This window comes from Populus euphratica, unplaced genomic scaffold (genome assembly GCF_000495115.2).
Source record: "Populus euphratica unplaced genomic scaffold, PopEup_1.0 scaffold158.1, whole genome shotgun sequence".
NCBI classification, from domain to species: domain Eukaryota; kingdom Viridiplantae; phylum Streptophyta; class Magnoliopsida; order Malpighiales; family Salicaceae; genus Populus; species Populus euphratica.
Genome location: NW_011499913.1, coordinates 981,060 through 999,217, shown reverse-complemented (window position 1 = coordinate 999,217; position 18,158 = coordinate 981,060). Strand labels below are relative to the sequence as shown.

Genomic DNA, 18,158 nt, shown 5'->3' with positions numbered 1-18,158 from the left:
CGGCCCACCTTCACCCAATGACGACCACAACCAAGATCCTACCGTCCACGTTGGTCCATGCAATCCAACCCGGGGACCCGACGCGCCCCACACCAGCATCATATTATTCAAGGTAAACTACACTTTGACACCTCTAGTTTTATGAATATTACATTATGGTTCAAATTGTTTTAATTTTTCCAATTTTTAACTCCAAGTGTCCAAATTCCAAAAGGCCTTAATATTGTGTAGTGGGCAAATCAATTTTAACTTCTTTTTATCTATGACTGGTATATTTGGATTGTGTTTATGAGAAGCTATGCTCAAGATATTCAAAATTTTAATTTCTTTCTTAAGAAAAGATATTATTTGATACTTTTTTTTTTAAAAAAAGATTGGAATTCTTAGACTAAAAGCTATAAATTTGCTCATCATCTATCTTTCGCTAAGCAATTCATTAAAAATAAAAAAAAAATACTTTTGTCCTTAAAAATTTTCATCATCTGTAACAGTTCACAATTGTAAAAATATTTTATTTATTAAAATCATAAATGTTTTTTATAATAAAATGAGTGTAGATAAAAAAAAAAAAATTTCAAATATTAATTCAGACATGTTGTAATTAAAGTGATATTTCAAGATATGTGTCTGTTTTTTTTTCCAACCAGATAATTTATTAATATCTCTTTTGTTTAATCACAATTTTTTTATTGTAAATATTTTTGATAAATTTTATAATGTTCTAGAAATAAGATGAAGTAGTTACTCTCTAATCTTAATTTGAAGAGACATAGAAGCATAGACAAAAGATATATTTTAAGCCAAGGTGAATTCTTTTTCTCTACTTTTTATAATTATTTTTCAGAGAAAAATAAATATAAGTAGTTAACCTCTTAGTACCATAAAAATCCTGGAAAGCGCCAGCTCCAACATTTGAATTAAGGGAGCATCAAACAATTAGTAGTTAAACTGAAATAATAAACAATATAGAGCTAAAACTGAAAGCAGTTAAACAATAGGCTTCAAAGTGGAAACCTTGTAAGACTTATAGGACTAAATCGTAGTTTGCACAGTTATTTATTACACACAATTCACAACTTGTCTCTATATAAATCCACACTATCTTCGGGTTTCAAAATACCCTCTCCCCCTGGTTTCTTTCAAAGAGTTCGAAAGGCTATGTTTTTGCTTGATTGGTTTTATGGGGTGCTAACATCACTTGGCTTATGGCAGAAGGAAGCCAAGATCTTGTTCTTGGGCCTTGATAATTCTGGCAAAACCACCTTGCTTTTCATGTTAAAAGATGAGGTACTTTTGGGCTATTTTATTTTTGTTTAACTTATGATTGTTCTTGTGGTTTTTGTTTGGTTACTGAGAAGTTGAAACTTTAGGTTCGTTAATTTTTTATCTTGTCAAGTATTTTTGGTGACTTGGAAGGGAAAAAATAAATTGGGTTTTTGTTAGAAGTTCTAAATTTGTGTTTATAAGTGAAATAGGAGAAAATATGGAAACTTGAGGCTTAAAGATTGAAACTTTGATTGATTATGTTAAGTATCTGGCTACTGAGAAACGAAGAATGAACTGGGTTTTTGTTGACTTTTGATTCTCTGAAGGGAAATTGAAGAAATCAATAAACTTTTGTTATGTGTTTTGTTTTTGTGTGTGGCAGAGATTGGTGCAACATCAGCCAACACAGTATCCAACGTCAGAGGAGTTGAGTATAGGGAACATCAAGTTTAAGGCTTTTGATTTGGGGGGCCATCAGATTGCTCGTCGAGTTTGGAAAGATTACTATGCCAAGGTTATTTATTTATTCTCTCGCATAATGTTTTTGTATATATATGAGGTTTGCGTGCAATGAAGTTTAGCATGTTAGTTGTTTGTAATGTGTGGATTGAAGTTACTTTCGTTGTGCTTGCAAGTTGCAATCATATTTGGATACTTGTCATCTAGTTTTACCTTTTAGACAAATTCATGCAGATTCAGGAAGTTGAAAATGGTTTCCACTGTTTTTGCAGCTATTGTCTGATGTTGTGGTGTAGTAGTTTTGGATTTTTAGAACTTAGATTGGATTGCAGTACGAAGTTTTTGTTCCTTCCTTGCTTGGTTGTTAGGACTTCTTTGGAACTTGGATATGTTAACTGAGCAAGTGTTAACAATGTTTGATTGGATTGCCTTCATAATCCCAGATAATGTTGCCTTTGTGATTACCTGATTCATGGGAGGCAAATACCTAATGGGAGTTCGCTAACACTTTTGGTCTTTGTTAGTGTTTTACTAGTACCTCACCGTACATGTTTCCTCACCTCTTAATTTTTTCTGGCTACTTTTATGTAGGCTTTATCTTCCTTGCAAGTAGAGATGAAATGCAATCTGATTTCTCCTTTTGTGCTAGCCTGTGAATAATGGAAAATTCGACATTAGCAACCTTTCCTTAAGAATAATATCTATATATCTTCTCCCGAGTACTCGTTGTCTTTCTCTCCCTGTTTCTCACGTGATTTCTCATTTTTTATTTTTGATGTTGTAAAATTTAGTGTAACTGTTTTGTACTGTGTTCTTGCTGGCTTTTTTCCTGAACAATTTTGTACCGCCGAGTTTTGACATCAAAATCCTTTTCATGTCAAGGTGGACGCAGTTGTTTACTTGGTAGATGCCTATGACAAAGAGAGATTTGCGGAGTCAAAACAGGAACTAGATGCTCTCCTCTCCGACGAAGCATTAACCAACGTCCCTTTCCTTGTTTTAGGCAACAAGATCGATATTCCATATGCTGCTTCAGAAGAAGAGTTGCGATACTACCTTGGCCTTGCCAACTTCACCACTGGCAAGGGTAAGGTGAACTTGGAAGACTCAAATGTCCGTCCGCTTGAGGTCTTCATGTGTAGCATTGTCCGGAAAATGGGTTACGGTGAGGGTTTCAGGTGGCTTTCTCAGTACATCTAGCGAGCTATAGAAAACCAAGATATGTATAGTTCTCAAGTGCTATGTCCTATAAGGTATGGGGTTGGATATTGCCTCTCTCAATGGTGAAATGAAATACAAGCTCTCTAATGCACGATGAAACGTAAAAGAGATTGATGATTTGTGGTCTGTTAGCAATGAAAAGGAGCAACACAACCTTTTTCCTGCTTCCTGCATCATGTTGACTAGGAATACCTTTTTTCTTTTTGTAAACCCATTTTGTTCCATGGAATGGGATGTACAGCCACGTTGTAGATAATCTTTTTCATATATATAGTGTTGAAGAATTTTTTTAGATTTTTTTAAATGCAAGAAATAGATATTGGAATGCATTCTAAAAATTACTTGAAATGAACTTAAATCTCCCAAAATGTCATAGCCCTTGTTATATAATCAGGCTGGTATTCAGTGGCTGTGGCTGCCATGGCTTGTCTGGAACAAGGTTAAAATAGTGTTTTTTAAAAATTAAAAATTTATTTTATTAAATTTATTTTTTTATATTTTTAGATAATTTTGATATATTGATGTTAAAAATAATTTTATTTTTTTAATATTTTTTTAAATATATTTATAAATAAAAAGCATTTAAATTACAATTGTTATTTTATTTCTAAACAAATTTCAAGTAAAAAACTGATTATATCTAAAACTCGGGATTACTTGTTATTGTTATTGTTATTTCGATTTACAATTAGAGATTTTATTTTAATCTGATTTTAAAGCTATATCCGAATCTTATACTAATCGGGTTAGGCTGGACCCAAATTTCTTCATGCAAATGTTACATTCCAAAGCGACACAGACTACCGTTTTTGCCTAATAATTGCCGTCTCCCACCAAAGACCAAACTAGCCCATCCCGAAAATGAAATCAAATCAATCCAGACCGTCCATTCTTTTCACCAACAGTCAGGATTCACCCATTGATGCCAACAACCATAATTCTCGCTTTTCATTGGCCCAGACAGTCCATCCTGGTGACCAAACCCACCAAAAGCTACATCAACCAATAACAAGATGCCACCTCATACTCACATCCAATGAAATGAAATCTCTCTCTCTCTATATTCTCCAACTCTCGAACACTTCCAGCAATCTCTCTGCCCTCTCTCTCTCTTCCCCGTTTTTTTAATCAACAAAAATTGATTAATTCAAGCTAGAAATTTTGTATAAGACAGATGTTTTTGGTTGATTGGTTTTATGGGGTGCTAGCATCACTTGGTTTATGGCAAAAAGAAGCCAAGATCCTGTTTTTAGGTCTTGATAATGCTGGCAAAACCACTTTGCTTCACATGTTAAAAGATGAGGTACTTTTTTTCATTTAATTTTTGGTATATTTTACTTTCTGGGTCCTGTTAGTTTGCTGATAAATTGCTTGAATATTGAGTTTTTAGGCTTAAAGATAGAAGCTTTAATTGTTTTTAGTAAATTTATGGCTACTTTGGATTATAATACGAACTGGGTTTTTGTTAAATTTTGTTGAGATCGAATAAAATGAGGTATTTTTTATTTATTTCATTTTATTTTCAGTGAATTATTTGTTTTTTTATTATGTTTATGATTTTTTTTTCAATCTGTGTTTTGTTTGGTTGCTGAGAAATTGCAGGAACATTGAATAAAGGCTGGAACTTTAATTGTTTTTAAGTTGTTTTTATGCTAAGAAGTCAATATAAACTGTATTTTTTTTTGTTAATTTTTTTTTTCAAGATGGGAAAAGATAGAACGTTGCTTGTTACTAAAGTTTTTTGGCTAATTGGGTTTTTGTTTGATTTTTGTCTCTATAGTTCAAATAAAAAATATACGGAAAGTTTGATTTTTTAATAAACCACTGCCTTTATGTCAAAACTTTGGCTCTCATTGTTTATTTAAAGTTCTTCAACTTGAAAAAATAAAAAATAAAATTAACAACTGATGTTCAATTTCTTTATTTGTTATATTTAATTTCTAGGTCACAAAAAATGAAAAATGAAAAATGAAATGGGTTTTGTTCGGAGTGTAAAATCTTGATTCAATAATTGGAAGTTTGAAGAAATGAATAACTTTTTAAATGGTTTTCGTTATTGAATTTGGGTGTGAGCAGAGATTGGTGCAACATCAGCCAACACAGTATCCAACATCTGAGGAATTGAGCATTGGCAAAATCAAGTTTAAGGCTTTTGATTTGGGTGGACATCAGATTGCTCGTCGAGTTTGGAAAGATTACTATGCCAAGGTTGTTTATTTACTCTCTCCCAAAATTGCATATAGGTTTTTGGTTTCAATGTGGGGATTGGTAGTTCATTGTGATTGCAAACGTAATTTCAATACTTGTGATTGATATTTGCTAGTTTGTGTTGTTTTCTCACTTCTGGTGATGTTAAGGTCTGGAATTTTGGTGAAATAGTTCAGAAATCTGGTGAAGCTGCATAAAAAGGTTAAGGAAGTGTAAGTTACTGTGTGATCAGTTTGGATATGTTTACTTCCCAAGTGTTAATCATATTCATATGGGAGATACCCTGCCTCCATAATCCCAGATAATATTGGATTTTGTGATTATCTGATTCATGGGAGGCTAATAATGAAATAGGAGTTCGCTGATAGCACTTTTGGTCTTTGCAATGTGTTTCGCTAGTACCTCACCATACATTTGCTTTCATTTTGCTTTCAGGATAATTTTTGCTGACTCTTGTTGGATGCTAAGAGAGATGAGCTGCATTCTTATTTTCTACTTTGAAACATAGAATGCCCTGGTTTTCAGTTTACTTTTTATATTTTTGGTAATTGGTAGTGTATGAATAACTGCATTGATAAAATGGCGTATTATCAACCTTTATTTAAGAATCATCTGGGTGAATTTTATTATGTTCTCCTGGGATTCATGTTTGCCCTACTTGTTCTCACATGATTTCTTAGCTGTTTCAAGTTTTTGTTACATGATGAATAGATGACTGTTAGAATGTTATTGTCAGATTGGTTTGTCCTTTCTGTGTTGTCCTGCTGAGTTTTGACATGAAGTTCTTTGCTTGTGAAGGTGGATGCTGTTATTTACCTGGTAGATGCTTATGACAAAGAGAGATTTGCGGAGGCCAAGAAAGAATTGGATGCTCTCCTCTCTGATGAAGCATTAGTCAATGTCCCCTTTCTTGTTTTGGGCAACAAGATTGATATCCCATATGCTGCCTCAGAAGATGAGTTGCGTTACTACCTGGGTCTCACCGACTTCACCACTGGCAAGGGTAAGGTGAACTTGGTTGACTCAAATGTCCGTCCCCTTGAGGTATTCATGTGTAGCATTGTCCGCAAAATGGGCTATGGAGAGGGTTTTAGGTGGCTTTCTCAGTATATCAAGTAGCGAGCTATAGGAAATGAAGATCTGTTTAGCTCTTAAGCTCAATGATGTTGCATACTGTATTGGTCAGACATCGTCTTTGTATAATCATGGTTGAAGGTATTTCCACGTTGTTTGATCCTTTGCTTTCAGTAAAATGGCATACATGCTACCTCATGTCCATAATTGAAAGAAAACCCAGAACCGATTGATGATTTGTGGTCTGTTATCAGCAATGAAAATTGTCAATACTTCTTATTCCCTGCTGCCTCATCTCTTCCTTGACACTTGAGTTTGTTACCAAATGGCATGTCCATTGTTTCCAAGAATTCAATGCCGCGAGAATCTTGTATTCAATTTGCTGTTTACTGCAATTTTGTATCTTCTGTTGCTTCACATCAGAGGGAAAGTGATATTTTTCCGGTAAAAGTTACACCTTTTCGATACCTGTGAGCAAGTTGTACTTTTTTGTTTTTTGCTAGTAAAATGTAAATCTGGTGCCCTTAAAGTATCCTATGGTAGGGCACATGAATCTCCACCGACAAGAGGTGTTGTTCTTGAAAATGGTTCCTTTCTCGGATCAAAGTATCTTGAGGTCATTTCCATTAACCTAAAAAAAGCAGTCTGTTGTTTGTAGGCTGAATCTTCGCTTTTTTAGTTAACGATCTTAAACACACAAGCTTTAATTTAACAATCAGAAGAAAAAAAATTTAAAAAATTAACTTTTTTAAGAAAAAAATTAAAAATTAATAGTCAATTATACATATTATAACTTAGTTTTGTTATAATTAATCATAATCACGGTTTTAAAACCTGACCAACCTATCACGATGCAGGTTGAATAACAAAATAAAATAAAATAATGGATGGAGTTATAATTATTTTCCTCTATTGATCATCACACTATTAGAATTCAAATTATTCATCTATTTTTTAGACTTGACATTAAATTTAGTATGAATAACAAAATTTGTATGAACACAACCAAAACCTGTGAGAAAGTTTTACCTCTTTTTCAATCTATACTTTCTTTAATGATTTGTGTTTCAAAGAAACTGATGGTCGATGATTCATCGAGTAAATAGCAGCATAAATTGCAGCCTCATGCTTGGCCTGTTCATTAATGGTTTTTTTTGTTCATGCGCTCAACAACACTATTCTATTGTAGCGTAGTGGAATTGTTTTTTTCCGTCCACATACCATTTGCAGCACTTAAAACCTTCATGAATATACTCACCTCTGTTATCAAACCTCTCCATCTAGTCTATTCTGATCTCTACCATGGCCTTCCATTTTTTGTCAGACTGGTCGTTTGGCGTGGGCATATCTTTTCTTGAGCAAGCTCTGTCCCCCTTGTTCATACACGAGACCGTTAAATGACATGCATGATCCAATTATGGAAGATCCACAGAACTATCATCTTCATCAAACCCGTCTCCATCAACTATAATCATCAAGGATCAAAGCGTCATGAACCTCCTTAATAGTAGTAGCCTTTGAATTCAATTTCTAAGTATTTGATAAAAATCTCACCATCTCCATACCATTGCAGGCCTTGCAAATGAAAGAACTCAGGTGGGATATTGATTCAAGCCTCTGTTAACCAAAATGAAATTCTGTAAAACCACAGTTCAAAATCTCTCAACGAACAAACATGGATTCACTCTCAATTTATGAGCTATTATTTCACTTGGTCTCTTGAACATTGGCTACCGAGTCCAGCTGAGCTCTGGAATGATGTACCTGGTCAACTCACGCAAGCAATGCTTTTCAAGTCTCAACAAAACCCCCACAAAGCAGAACTACCAAAAACAAACAAAATATACCTTCACAGAGTCCAGACGACTCAACCAGGCAATCATGAACCAAAAGACGTCCGAAATCTCCAATGGGCAATCTGCCCTATCATATGCATCAAAAGTCATTCCGAAAGTTCATTCAAGCTATTTTAAACTCTTTTCTGAGAAGGATAAAATAATGGCAATTCCATATTTTCACTCCATCTTCTCTTCTGATTGTCAACAGAGCTAGAGAGAGTCATTGTTGGTTGAGCTAGTATCTGCATCGAAACCAAAGGGCAATGAATCGTGACCTGTATGTTCCTTCCCTGTTTAAGAAAAAATTTAAAAAGATTGAACGTACAATCACTTCGTTGAAATATTCAGGGGCTCTGATAATGTCAAGCAAAAATGCAACAACTTCATGTTAAATTAAAAGGAATTCTAAATGTCAATTGTTCTCCAGAATGAGAAACTCTGATGTTTGCAGCTTGGTTTAAAATATTTAAACATTCTGCTTTATATAAATAAAATTCTCCAAGGGAAATAATGAGATAAAAAAAATATAATAATATGATAATGATTATGATGCTTTGTGTAAAAGCTTCCAAAGGAAATAACTATACAAAAAAAATATAAGCGGTGACAGTGGAGTGATAAGGTGTCGGTGGACATTTCTTATTATTATTTAAAAAAAAAAATCTAAATCCAAAATCAGCCTTATTATCTGCATAGCTTGCATATAATTATAGTGGACTTTTTCTTGCTTTTCATAACCAGTTATTTAAGGGTTAATTAATAACATATTTGACATTACGGTTAAAATATTATTTGTTAAAGATTTAATTTTTTATTTAAAATTATTTTTTTTAAAAGAAATTTCTTGTGAAACCACGTACCTAAATATTTAAAGCTCAGATGGGGATTATTCAACTACAAATAACAAATATATGAAACTACAAAAAGAAACAATATTATATAAATAAATAAATAAACAACTCCCAAAATGGGGATGTAGCTCAGATGGTAGAGCGCTCGCTTAGCATGCGAGAGGTACGGGGATCGATACCCCGCATCTCCATCCTTTTTATTCTTTTATTAAAGATAACATGAAGAAAACTAACCTAGATGATGTCAACTTTATCTCTCAAATTTGACTTCTAGGCTTCCAAAACAAGCACAAGTTTGGTGGCTTACTCGCCTACATACCTTCCTTTTTAGTCCATTTGTTCCTTGCCATTTTACCTAAAGTACAGCAGGCTACCAAGTTCAACTACTATTCCATTACACATCCCCCAAAATAATAATAATAATAATTTGTACTACTTCATATAGCTAGCTGCATTGTCCCTCCAATTCAATTTGTTCTACCAATTCGAGAGTGGTTTTCATCTTTTCAAGTTGTAATGGCAATCTTAGCTTTGCCAAAACCAAAATTCCTTGCCTTCACTCTAATTTTCATGGCCAGATTGTGCTGCTACACAGGTTATACCAATCACCATCACTTAAAAATTCATTTTTTTCCCCTCCCAATCCTCATGTGATCCTTTTCTTGACATTCTTTATGCTTTCTTGGATTCAAAACTAAGCAGGATATGCTCAGGTTGTCCCCGGACAGATGGTTGCTAAAGCATTGTTGTGTTTGAATAACAAGATTGTATGTAACTAGTTCATTTCCATCCCTGGTTGTGTTTTTTTTTTTTTTAATTGTTGTTGTTTACAAGTTGGGCTAGATGGCATGCAGATTTATTCAGGATGTGACAAGGCATATAGATTAACACAGAGTGGGAATCTTAATGTACCTGCTGAAGCAACTGACCTATTCTGTAATGGACCTTGCTTAGCTGAGACAAGATTAGCGCTGAGTTGCATTAATTATGTGATATCAGATTTTCTTTTCTATAATAAGGCTACTGTAAGAGACATAACTTATGCGCTGAGTGCTGGTTGCAGCTCCACCAGGCAAAGAGGTAATAGCACTGCTGTTCTCTTTTTGTTTCACAGTACTTTTTTTTCACGGTACTTATGGACTAACCCCTCGCTTAACTTCTGAGTTCGATCCTTAGGACACCATCTAGGAGAATTTATTCTTCTGAATTTCCTTGACGATATGCGGGGTGGGGCTTTAAGATCGCTTGAGGAGGGGACTTATTTACTATATGATAATGGCACAAGAATATAACATGTTCCTGTTCTGTTTACTTTAGGTGACTTCAATGTGGCAAGGTACATCAATGGTGAAACAAGTAGTGCATCAAGTTTGCCCAACTTGATTGGATTCTATTCCTTGGCTCTGTTCATTTGGTGGAGGCTATTGCTCTTGTAATGTAACTCATCAAATTGCAAGAATATACTACAGGACTTATAATAAACATGCCATCCAAGTTCTAAAATGAGAGAATTTATGAAGTTGATTTTACTTTCTAAATTGTTTATAGAATATATACTTGGTGTCAAGATATTTTGTCATAAGATAGACCAACTTCTTCGTACTTTTTTTTTTCTGATTATTCTTTTCTACCTCTTATGCAATTGATCCAATTAAGATGATGATTCATCAATAAATAATTAAAGCAAAGTTAACGAATAGATCAAAGAGGTAATAGCACCTATGCAACATCAGATCAGAAGTATATTCTTTCAGTGGTTGAACTCCAGACATCACCTATATATTTGGATACAGTGAGTTAACCATCAGAACAAGAGGCTTTTGTAATGAACCATGCAAGTACATGCATGAGGAATATTTTTAGCTTGTGGAGAACTTGTTTGTTGGAATCTGGATGAAATTCCTAGACATCGAATGGCCATCACTATTTCTTATGGGCTACATACTAGATACGGGCCTTTTCCTAAGAAAATACACTGGCCTGATCTCAAGCATTGATGAGGATATTCCTCAGCTTGTAAAGCACATAGATAAAGTAAAAGGGCGTCACTATTCCGTAAGAAGAAAACGGTTGCCATTAAAGTGGAGATGAATTGAGGAATGAATAGAAACAAATTGACTAGTAGAGATAATCAAGCAAACTATTAACTGAAAATTTTGAAACGTTTTTGTTCTTAATTATTCCATAACGGCTAGCCTTCATTAGTCTATAATCAAGCAATTATCAGTAACATTCTAGTTCTTCAACAAGAAAAGCCAATGAGATCCCTTTCTTACAAGAAACTGAAGCCATTTTACTGCCTAATACGTTACGCTCATTAAATGGATACAGCCTATAAAATGCTCAACATCTCATGCCACTTCTTCATCACTACCAAATTAAGCAACCTTTCCTTTTACATTGTAAGCAAAAATTTCAGCAAACTAAGTTGAAGATATGGCGTGCCAGTGTACCTCCTCATCAAAGAGTGCCTTCAGTGTAGAGGTTCCAAAGGAGGAAGTCACTACTCAGCATGAAACTGTGGTGGTTCAAGAGGTTGCAACTCCTGCTGTTGCTCCTCAGGAGGTGAAGACTGAGGAGAAGGAAGACAAGGATGCTTCTATTGACAAGAAAGAGGAGCCTGTCAAGGCTGAAGCTGGTAGTAGTAATTAGAATAAAGGATGAATGTTTGAGTTAGAGTCAATAAAGAGGGAAAGAGGGTTTCAATGTTTTAGCTACCTTGTTTAAAGAGGGTTTCAATGTTTTAGCTCCCTCGTTCAGGTCAATTTTAGTACTGGTAGGTTTTAGTGTTGTTTCTTGTTTTTGCTGTATCCACTTAGTATTTTTTCTTTCAAATGTTTATGTTGAGATCTTTCCTTTACCAAAGTAAATGACTCCTAGTTTTTTCTTTCCAGAGTCATTCAAAATAGAAAGAAATGAGGCATTAAAACATGTTTGTTTTTGTATTTTAAAAATATTTTAATTTTTTCTGTATTTTAAATTAATATTTTTTTTGATATTTTTAAGTTATTTTAATGTGATAAAAAATAATTTTTAAAAAATAAAAAAAATATTATTTTAATATATTTTTAAATAAAAAAATATTTTAAAAAACAACTACATTCCAAACAGGTTTTATTCCATAATTATAAACCTCATCTAATTTTCTAAATTGAATTTTACTTTAAATTTAGTTTTTCTATTATCAAATGTTATTTCAAGTTTTTCATTAAAAAAAATATTAATAGTGGTGGAGGAGGGGTTGGCAGGCCTGGCCCTACAAGAAAATGTTTTCTTGGCTCCTGCCTTATAAATATTTATAATTTTAGTAAAAATAACTAAAATTTGAATTTTTTTAAAATAATTTTTTTAATTGAACCTCCTTTAATTTTTTATTCTTGATCCGTCCTGATTATTAAAAACCCAGTTGACGCACTCGTTTAAGAGTTTGTTCACTTACCTCGTAACCCAACTTTAGCCTTGAATTTGATCGGATCCCATGCTGGACTTGCAAGGATAGTAAATTCAATAGCTTAATTTGTAAAGCTTGAAGAATTCAATATTTTCAGAAGATTAATGATTAGTTTCCATTAAATGATTAATACTTTCACCCTCAACATTACAGAAAGAACACCGGGCATCTTCCCTCCTAATAACTCCTCTGCTACCAAGGAAACGTGCTGAGACTACCATGAAGACATCAATTTTTGGAGGAGCATGACTCTTCCAAAGGATATTAGGAAAAGAATGCTCTCCTGGAAACAAAATACAATAAAAAAAATTGGTGCCTGATCTTGAAGAATTTATATTTTTTTATAACTTCAAAACGTACAATATTTTCAGAAGATTAATGATTAGTTTCCATTGAAAAGATAATTGGTTTTACCAAAACTAACATTCTCCAAAAATTATGGTAATTGTGAAAAATTAATGATTCCATTAACTAAGAAATTGAAAACATTTGCTGCACTTAAAGGGTGCATTGCATTAACCTGAATGAGGCACACACTGTGATGACTAAAGGGTTTCAAACATCAATGCTTGTCAACATAAAACGAGAGGTCACACTTTAATTAAATGAAGAAAAACAAGAAGTCTTATATAGTCCTCTATATATAGCATTCCTTCATCGTTGTTTTATCTACCACCACATTAAAAAGATATAGAAGTTTTTCTGGCAAAGTTTAAGCAATGGAGAGAGAGAGCAGCTTTTCTTCTGAAAGAAGCTATGCAAGGCCTGTGTTTGCTACACCAAAGGAGGAAGTCAAGACATGGAATGTGAAGTTGGAAACTTCAGTAGAGAATAAACCATGGTATGCTGTTCCTTCTGTCAGTGTGAAAGCTGAAGAAAAACCTACTGTTTCTGTTAAGAAACAACCTGCTAATTTCTATGCCCGTTGTATTGGTGGATAAACATTGATGTCAGCAAGTTAATAAGAGGGAAGTGGGATGTTTTACACAGTGCTTTTTGTTTGTTAATATGGCCATTTAGGGTTTCCTGTTTCTCAGTTCCTATTGGTCTTGGTTTGTGTCCCATTTTGTTATTGCTTCTGATGTAGAAATTTGGTTTGTGTATGGCTTCCCTTATGAATAAATAATTTCTTGTTTCATGACCCTTTGTCTTTCTATAACGTAATATGTGTCTTCGGTTTAACAATCTTCACAAAACAGATGGGAATTAAACGTAAAGAAGGGTAAAATCAGCTGTTTGAGCATCATTTTATGAGCATAGAAGTGTTAAAATCATCCAATGACAGTTGCCCTGCTCTAGCCTTTCTACGTCTTACAGCTAAACAAAGCTTTCAAACTTATATTCTACTGCCTTTCGTTGGTGTTTCCATAATTCCAAAACAACCATGACCCCATACACATGGAAGCTTGAGGAACTAATATTTATGCTTTTAATAGATTTGACAAGTGCTAGCTCCCAAGTTTTCTTTTAACAATAAAATTAAAGGGACCATTTATGTCATAGAAATTAGGTGTTGCAAAGGGTACCCTCTAGATTTGATTGTCTTCAAAATACATCGGCCAAAATTGTAGTGTTAGTCCGCCGTCCCCAAACTTCCTTACTAGGTTTTTCTGCTACTTTCACAAAATAGTAGTGCAAATCCTCCCCTCCTTGCACCATAATCAGCATTCGCACAGCTTTGGTTGCTGAAACTCCTTTGATCTTTTGCTGGATGTTGAAAGGTTGCTAGCTAGATGCTTCATTCATTCTTGTATTGCAATAACTAAAGCAAATTTAAGGAATATATCAAAATGAGCTAGCTAAGCATACAAACATTCGCACGCACGCAACAAAAAGATCATAAATCTTTTCTTTCAGTAGTTCAACCTCAGACATCACCTATTTGGATACAGTGAGTTAACCGTCAGAACAAGAGACTTTTGTATTGAACCTTGCAAGTGCATGCAGGAGGAACATTTCTAGCTTGTGGAAAGATTGTTTGGTGGACTCTGGATGAGATTCGTAGACATCAAATGGCCATCACTATTTCTTATGGGCTACTTGCCAGATACGGCCGGGGCCTTAATTTTCCTAAGAAAATACACTGGCCTGATCTCAAGCACTAATGCAGATAATCCTCAGCTTGTAAAACATGGATAGAAAGAAAGAGGGTGTCACTAACCAGTTAAAAAAAGAAAAAATCAATGGCTGCCATTAAAATGGAGATAAAATTAAGGAAATAAATAGAAACAGATAAGTAGAGATAATCAAGCAAACCATTAACTGAAAATTTTGAAACGTTTTTGTTCTTATTAATTATTCCATAACATATAGCTTTCATTAGTCTATAATCAAGCAATTATCAGTAACATTCTTATTTTCTCACAAGAAAAGGCCAATGAGATCCTTGTCTTACAAGAAACTGAAGCCATTTTACTGCCTAATACGTTACACTCATTAAATGGATACAGCCTATAAATTGCTCAACATCCCTGTCACTTCTTCATCATTACCAGATTAAGCAACCTTTCTGTTTACATTGTAATAAAAATTTTCAGCAAACTAAGTTGATGTTATGGCGTGCCAGAGCTGCTCATCAAAGAGTGCCTGCAGTGTAGAGGTGCCAAAGGAGGAAGTCACTACTCAGCATGAAACTGTGGTGGTTCAAGAGGTTGCAACTCCTGCTGTTGCCCCTCAGGAGGTGAAGACTGAGGAGAAGGAAGACAAGGATGCTTCTAGTGACAAGAAACAGGAGCCTGTGAAGGCTGAAGTTGGTAGTAGTAATTAGAATAAAGGATGAATGTTTGAGTTAGAGTCAATAAAGAGGGAAAGAGGGTTTCAATGTTTTAGCTACCTTGTTTTTGGTCAATTGTTTTAGTATTGGTACGTAGTTTAATTTGTGTTTGAAATATCAAAATAAATGATTCCTACCTCTTCTTTCCAGAATCATTCAAAAACATAAGTCAGTGTATATTTTATAGTTATAAAACCTCACTTAACTTGAAAAGTTAACTAACTGACTTTGAGCTAAGTTTTATTTTATCAAATATTGTTTCATGTGTTTTTCCTAAATAAAAAATTAAGTTGACCTGTTGATCAATGAATCAATCCATCCAACCAGCAATCCTCGTTTTAGGCTCAGTCAAACCCTAAGTTCGTCGTTATAAACATGCATGGTAGATTCAACCGCTTAAATTAAAACATTTGCCTAAAATATATTTGCTTACAACTTTAAAACGTCTATTCAATATGGCCAGAAGATTAATGATTGTTGCCCATAAAAAGATAATTGGTACATTCACCAAAGATTCATGGTAATTGTGAGACATTATTGAATTCATTAACTAAGAAATTGAAAACAGTGGCTGCACTTAAAAGGTGCATTGCACCAACCTGAATACTTTGATGACTAGAGGTTTCAAATATTAATGCATGTCAACATAAAACGAGAGGTCACACTTCGATTCAATGAAGAAAACAGGAAGTCTCATAGAGTCCTCTATTTATAGCATTCCATCATTTTTGTTTTTTCGACCACCACACTAGAAAGTTACTACTGAATTGAAGTTTTTGTGGAAAAATTTAAGCAATGGATCAGAGAGAGAGCAGCTTTTCTTCAGAAAGTAGCTATGCAAGGCCTGTGTTTGCTACACCAAAGGAGGAAGTCGAGACAAGGAATGTGAAGGTTGAAACTTCAGTAGAGAATAAACCATGGTATCCTGTTCCTTCTGTCAGTGTGAAAGCTGAAGAAAAGCCTACTGTTCCTGTTAAGAAACAACATGTTAATTTATAGGAGAGATATGGGGACGATCTTTCAACCCATCCGAATTTTGATCTAGATTTATGGGTAGAAACAGGATCGTTTAGTGAACCTGATAAAAATCTGGTGAATGAACTCTCCAATACTACGGCCGAGAACTTGTAGACGGCCTATGGTGTTTTAACTGTTGGAAGCTCCTACTCAGTATTGAACACCCAGCATCAAGAGCTTGTGACCTTATAACAACACTCGGCTTATCTTACTGAAAAACACGAGCAACTCTTGGCAAATTATAAACAACACATGGCTTATTTCATTGAAAAACACGAGCAATTCTCGGTGAATTATGAACAATTTCGAGAAAATTATGAACAATTCCAGATGAATTATAAATAATTCTGCCAAATATTCATGAACATTACCTCACATAAGAATGCTTACGGTAACAAGAAAGAGGAGCCTGTCAAGGCTGAAGTTGGTAGCAGTAATTAAACAAGGAGTGCATGTTTGAGTTAGAGTCAACAAAGAGGGAAAGAAGGTTTGAATGTTTTAGCTACCTTGTTTTGGTCAATTGCTTTAGTACTGGTACCTAGTTTTTAAGTATTGTTCATTGTTTCCTTTGTGCTTTTGAGTCGTAGAAGTGGATCTGTTTTTGGTCAATTGTTTTAGTATTGGTACGTAGTTAGATTTGTGTTAGAAAACTTTTTCCCATCAAAATAAAACTATTTCTTTTTTTATCAAATATTGTTTCAAGTGTTTGTTCTAAATAAAAAATTAAGTTTACTCGCTAAGTGATGAGTGCAACTTGTAAGGATTATTGATATCACATATCTTCACATTGGTATGATATTATTCACTTTGGGCCTAAGCCCTCATGGATTTGCTCTTGGGCTATACCCAAAAGGCCTCATACCAATGGAGATATTTGTCCATCCTTATATACCCATGATTCTTTCCATTTCTAACAAATGTGGGACTTTGGTCGCATACCCAACAATCCTTCCCTCGAACAAAGGACCACCGAGCCTCTCCTCAAACGATCATCATTCATCTGCCCACTCTCTACCAACCAGGATTCTTTGTTATCTACTTCTCTCTACTTCATCGTGTTGGGATTAGGACACGTCCATGAAGCATCCGGAGAGCACTATTTGACTTGAGAGTTTGCTCTTTTTAGGTCAACTCCTTTTCACCGTGTTGGGTTCAGGACACGTCCATGAAGCATCTGGAGCACACCACCTATCCAATAGAGTTGATCCATGATCGTGATCTAATTAGGGTCCACCACCTTTTGTTCGGCATTCTGAGAATTCATCCATCATGATTAATTCTGGGGCATGACTCTGATTCCACTTGTAAGGATTATTGATACCACCTATCTCCACATTGGTATGATATTGTCCACTTTGGGTCTAAACTCTCATGGATTTGCTCTTAGGCTATACCCAAAAGGCTTCATACCAATGAAGATATTTATTCATCCTTATATACTCATGATCCTCCCCATTTCTAACCAATGTGGGACTTTGATCGCATACCCAGCACAACTCATCTAATCCATAATCCAATCAAACCCTAGATTGAGTTTTATAAACATGATAAATTCATCCACTTAAATTGAAAAGTTTGAATACTATATATTTGTTTACAACTTTAAAACATATATTCATTATGACCAGAAGATTGATGATTAGTTTCCATTAAAAAGATAAATGGTTTTACCAAAACTAACATTCACTAAAAATCCATGGTAATTGTGAAGCGTTATTGAAATCATTAACTAAGAAATTGAAATCATTGGCTTCACTTAAAAGGTGCATTGCACCAACCTGAATACTTTGATGACTTGAGGGTGCCAAACATTAATGCATGTCAACATAAAACGAGAGGTCACACTTCGATTAAATGAAGAAAACAGGAAGTCGCATTTCAGTGCTTGGCCTAGAGGTGGAAGGGGCTTGTCTCCTTCCACTGCACCTGGGTTCGAGCCCTGGCGTGCACGCCTGTCACCCCCGCGGTGCCTTACATGCCTACTGGGTTTGCAGGGTATT

The 18,158-nt window shown here is 34.6% G+C and overlaps 3 protein-coding genes and 1 non-coding gene across 4 annotated transcripts; all 4 read left to right on the top strand.

Moving 5' to 3' along the window:
* The first annotated feature begins 1,102 nt into the window (after positions 1-1,102).
* On the top strand, positions 1,103-3,275 carry LOC105134295 (GTP-binding protein SAR1A-like). Its single transcript, XM_011038647.1, has 3 exons — positions 1,103-1,287; positions 1,649-1,780; positions 2,608-3,275. The coding sequence occupies exons 1-3, from the start codon at positions 1,159-1,161 to the stop codon at positions 2,923-2,925; spliced, it is 579 nt and encodes a 192-aa protein (XP_011036949.1). The 5' UTR covers positions 1,103-1,158; the 3' UTR covers positions 2,926-3,275.
* A 747-nt stretch (positions 3,276-4,022) lies between these two features.
* Positions 4,023-6,510, top strand: LOC105134296 (GTP-binding protein SAR1A-like). The gene is made up of 3 exons (XM_011038648.1): positions 4,023-4,249; positions 5,023-5,154; positions 5,953-6,510. Exons 1-3 carry the CDS (start codon positions 4,121-4,123, stop codon positions 6,271-6,273), a joined length of 582 nt encoding a protein of 193 aa, XP_011036950.1. The 5' UTR covers positions 4,023-4,120; the 3' UTR covers positions 6,274-6,510.
* Positions 6,511-9,035: 2,525 nt separating this feature from the next.
* On the top strand, positions 9,036-9,108 carry TRNAA-AGC (transfer RNA alanine (anticodon AGC)). The gene has a single exon. It is a non-coding gene; the product is annotated as a tRNA-Ala (tRNA).
* Positions 9,109-9,168: 60 nt separating this feature from the next.
* LOC105134288 (uncharacterized) lies at positions 9,169-10,437 on the top strand. The gene is made up of 4 exons (XM_011038641.1): positions 9,169-9,512; positions 9,620-9,684; positions 9,772-9,997; positions 10,235-10,437. Exons 1-4 carry the CDS (start codon positions 9,434-9,436, stop codon positions 10,351-10,353), a joined length of 489 nt encoding a protein of 162 aa, XP_011036943.1. The 5' UTR covers positions 9,169-9,433; the 3' UTR covers positions 10,354-10,437.
* Positions 10,438-18,158: the final 7,721 nt, after the last annotated feature.

Excerpts from the sequence above, each read along its gene's own strand:
- LOC105134295 (XM_011038647.1), top strand. The coding sequence starts at position 1,159 with ATGTTTTTGCTTGATTGGTTTTATGGGGTGCTAACATCACTTGGCTTA. Across the intron at positions 1,288-1,648 it reads TTTTCATGTTAAAAGATGAG|AGATTGGTGCAACATCAGCC; the intron begins GTACTTTTGGGC and ends TGTGTGTGGCAG. Across the intron at positions 1,781-2,607 it reads GGAAAGATTACTATGCCAAG|GTGGACGCAGTTGTTTACTT; the intron begins GTTATTTATTTA and ends TTTCATGTCAAG.
- LOC105134296 (XM_011038648.1), top strand. The coding sequence starts at position 4,121 with ATGTTTTTGGTTGATTGGTTTTATGGGGTGCTAGCATCACTTGGTTTA. Across the intron at positions 4,250-5,022 it reads TTCACATGTTAAAAGATGAG|AGATTGGTGCAACATCAGCC; the intron begins GTACTTTTTTTC and ends GGGTGTGAGCAG. Across the intron at positions 5,155-5,952 it reads GGAAAGATTACTATGCCAAG|GTGGATGCTGTTATTTACCT; the intron begins GTTGTTTATTTA and ends TTGCTTGTGAAG.
- LOC105134288 (XM_011038641.1), top strand. The coding sequence starts at position 9,434 with ATGGCAATCTTAGCTTTGCCAAAACCAAAATTCCTTGCCTTCACTCTA. Across the intron at positions 9,513-9,619 it reads CAGATTGTGCTGCTACACAG|GATATGCTCAGGTTGTCCCC; the intron begins GTTATACCAATC and ends AAAACTAAGCAG. Across the intron at positions 9,685-9,771 it reads TGTGTTTGAATAACAAGATT|ATTTATTCAGGATGTGACAA; the intron begins GTATGTAACTAG and ends GATGGCATGCAG.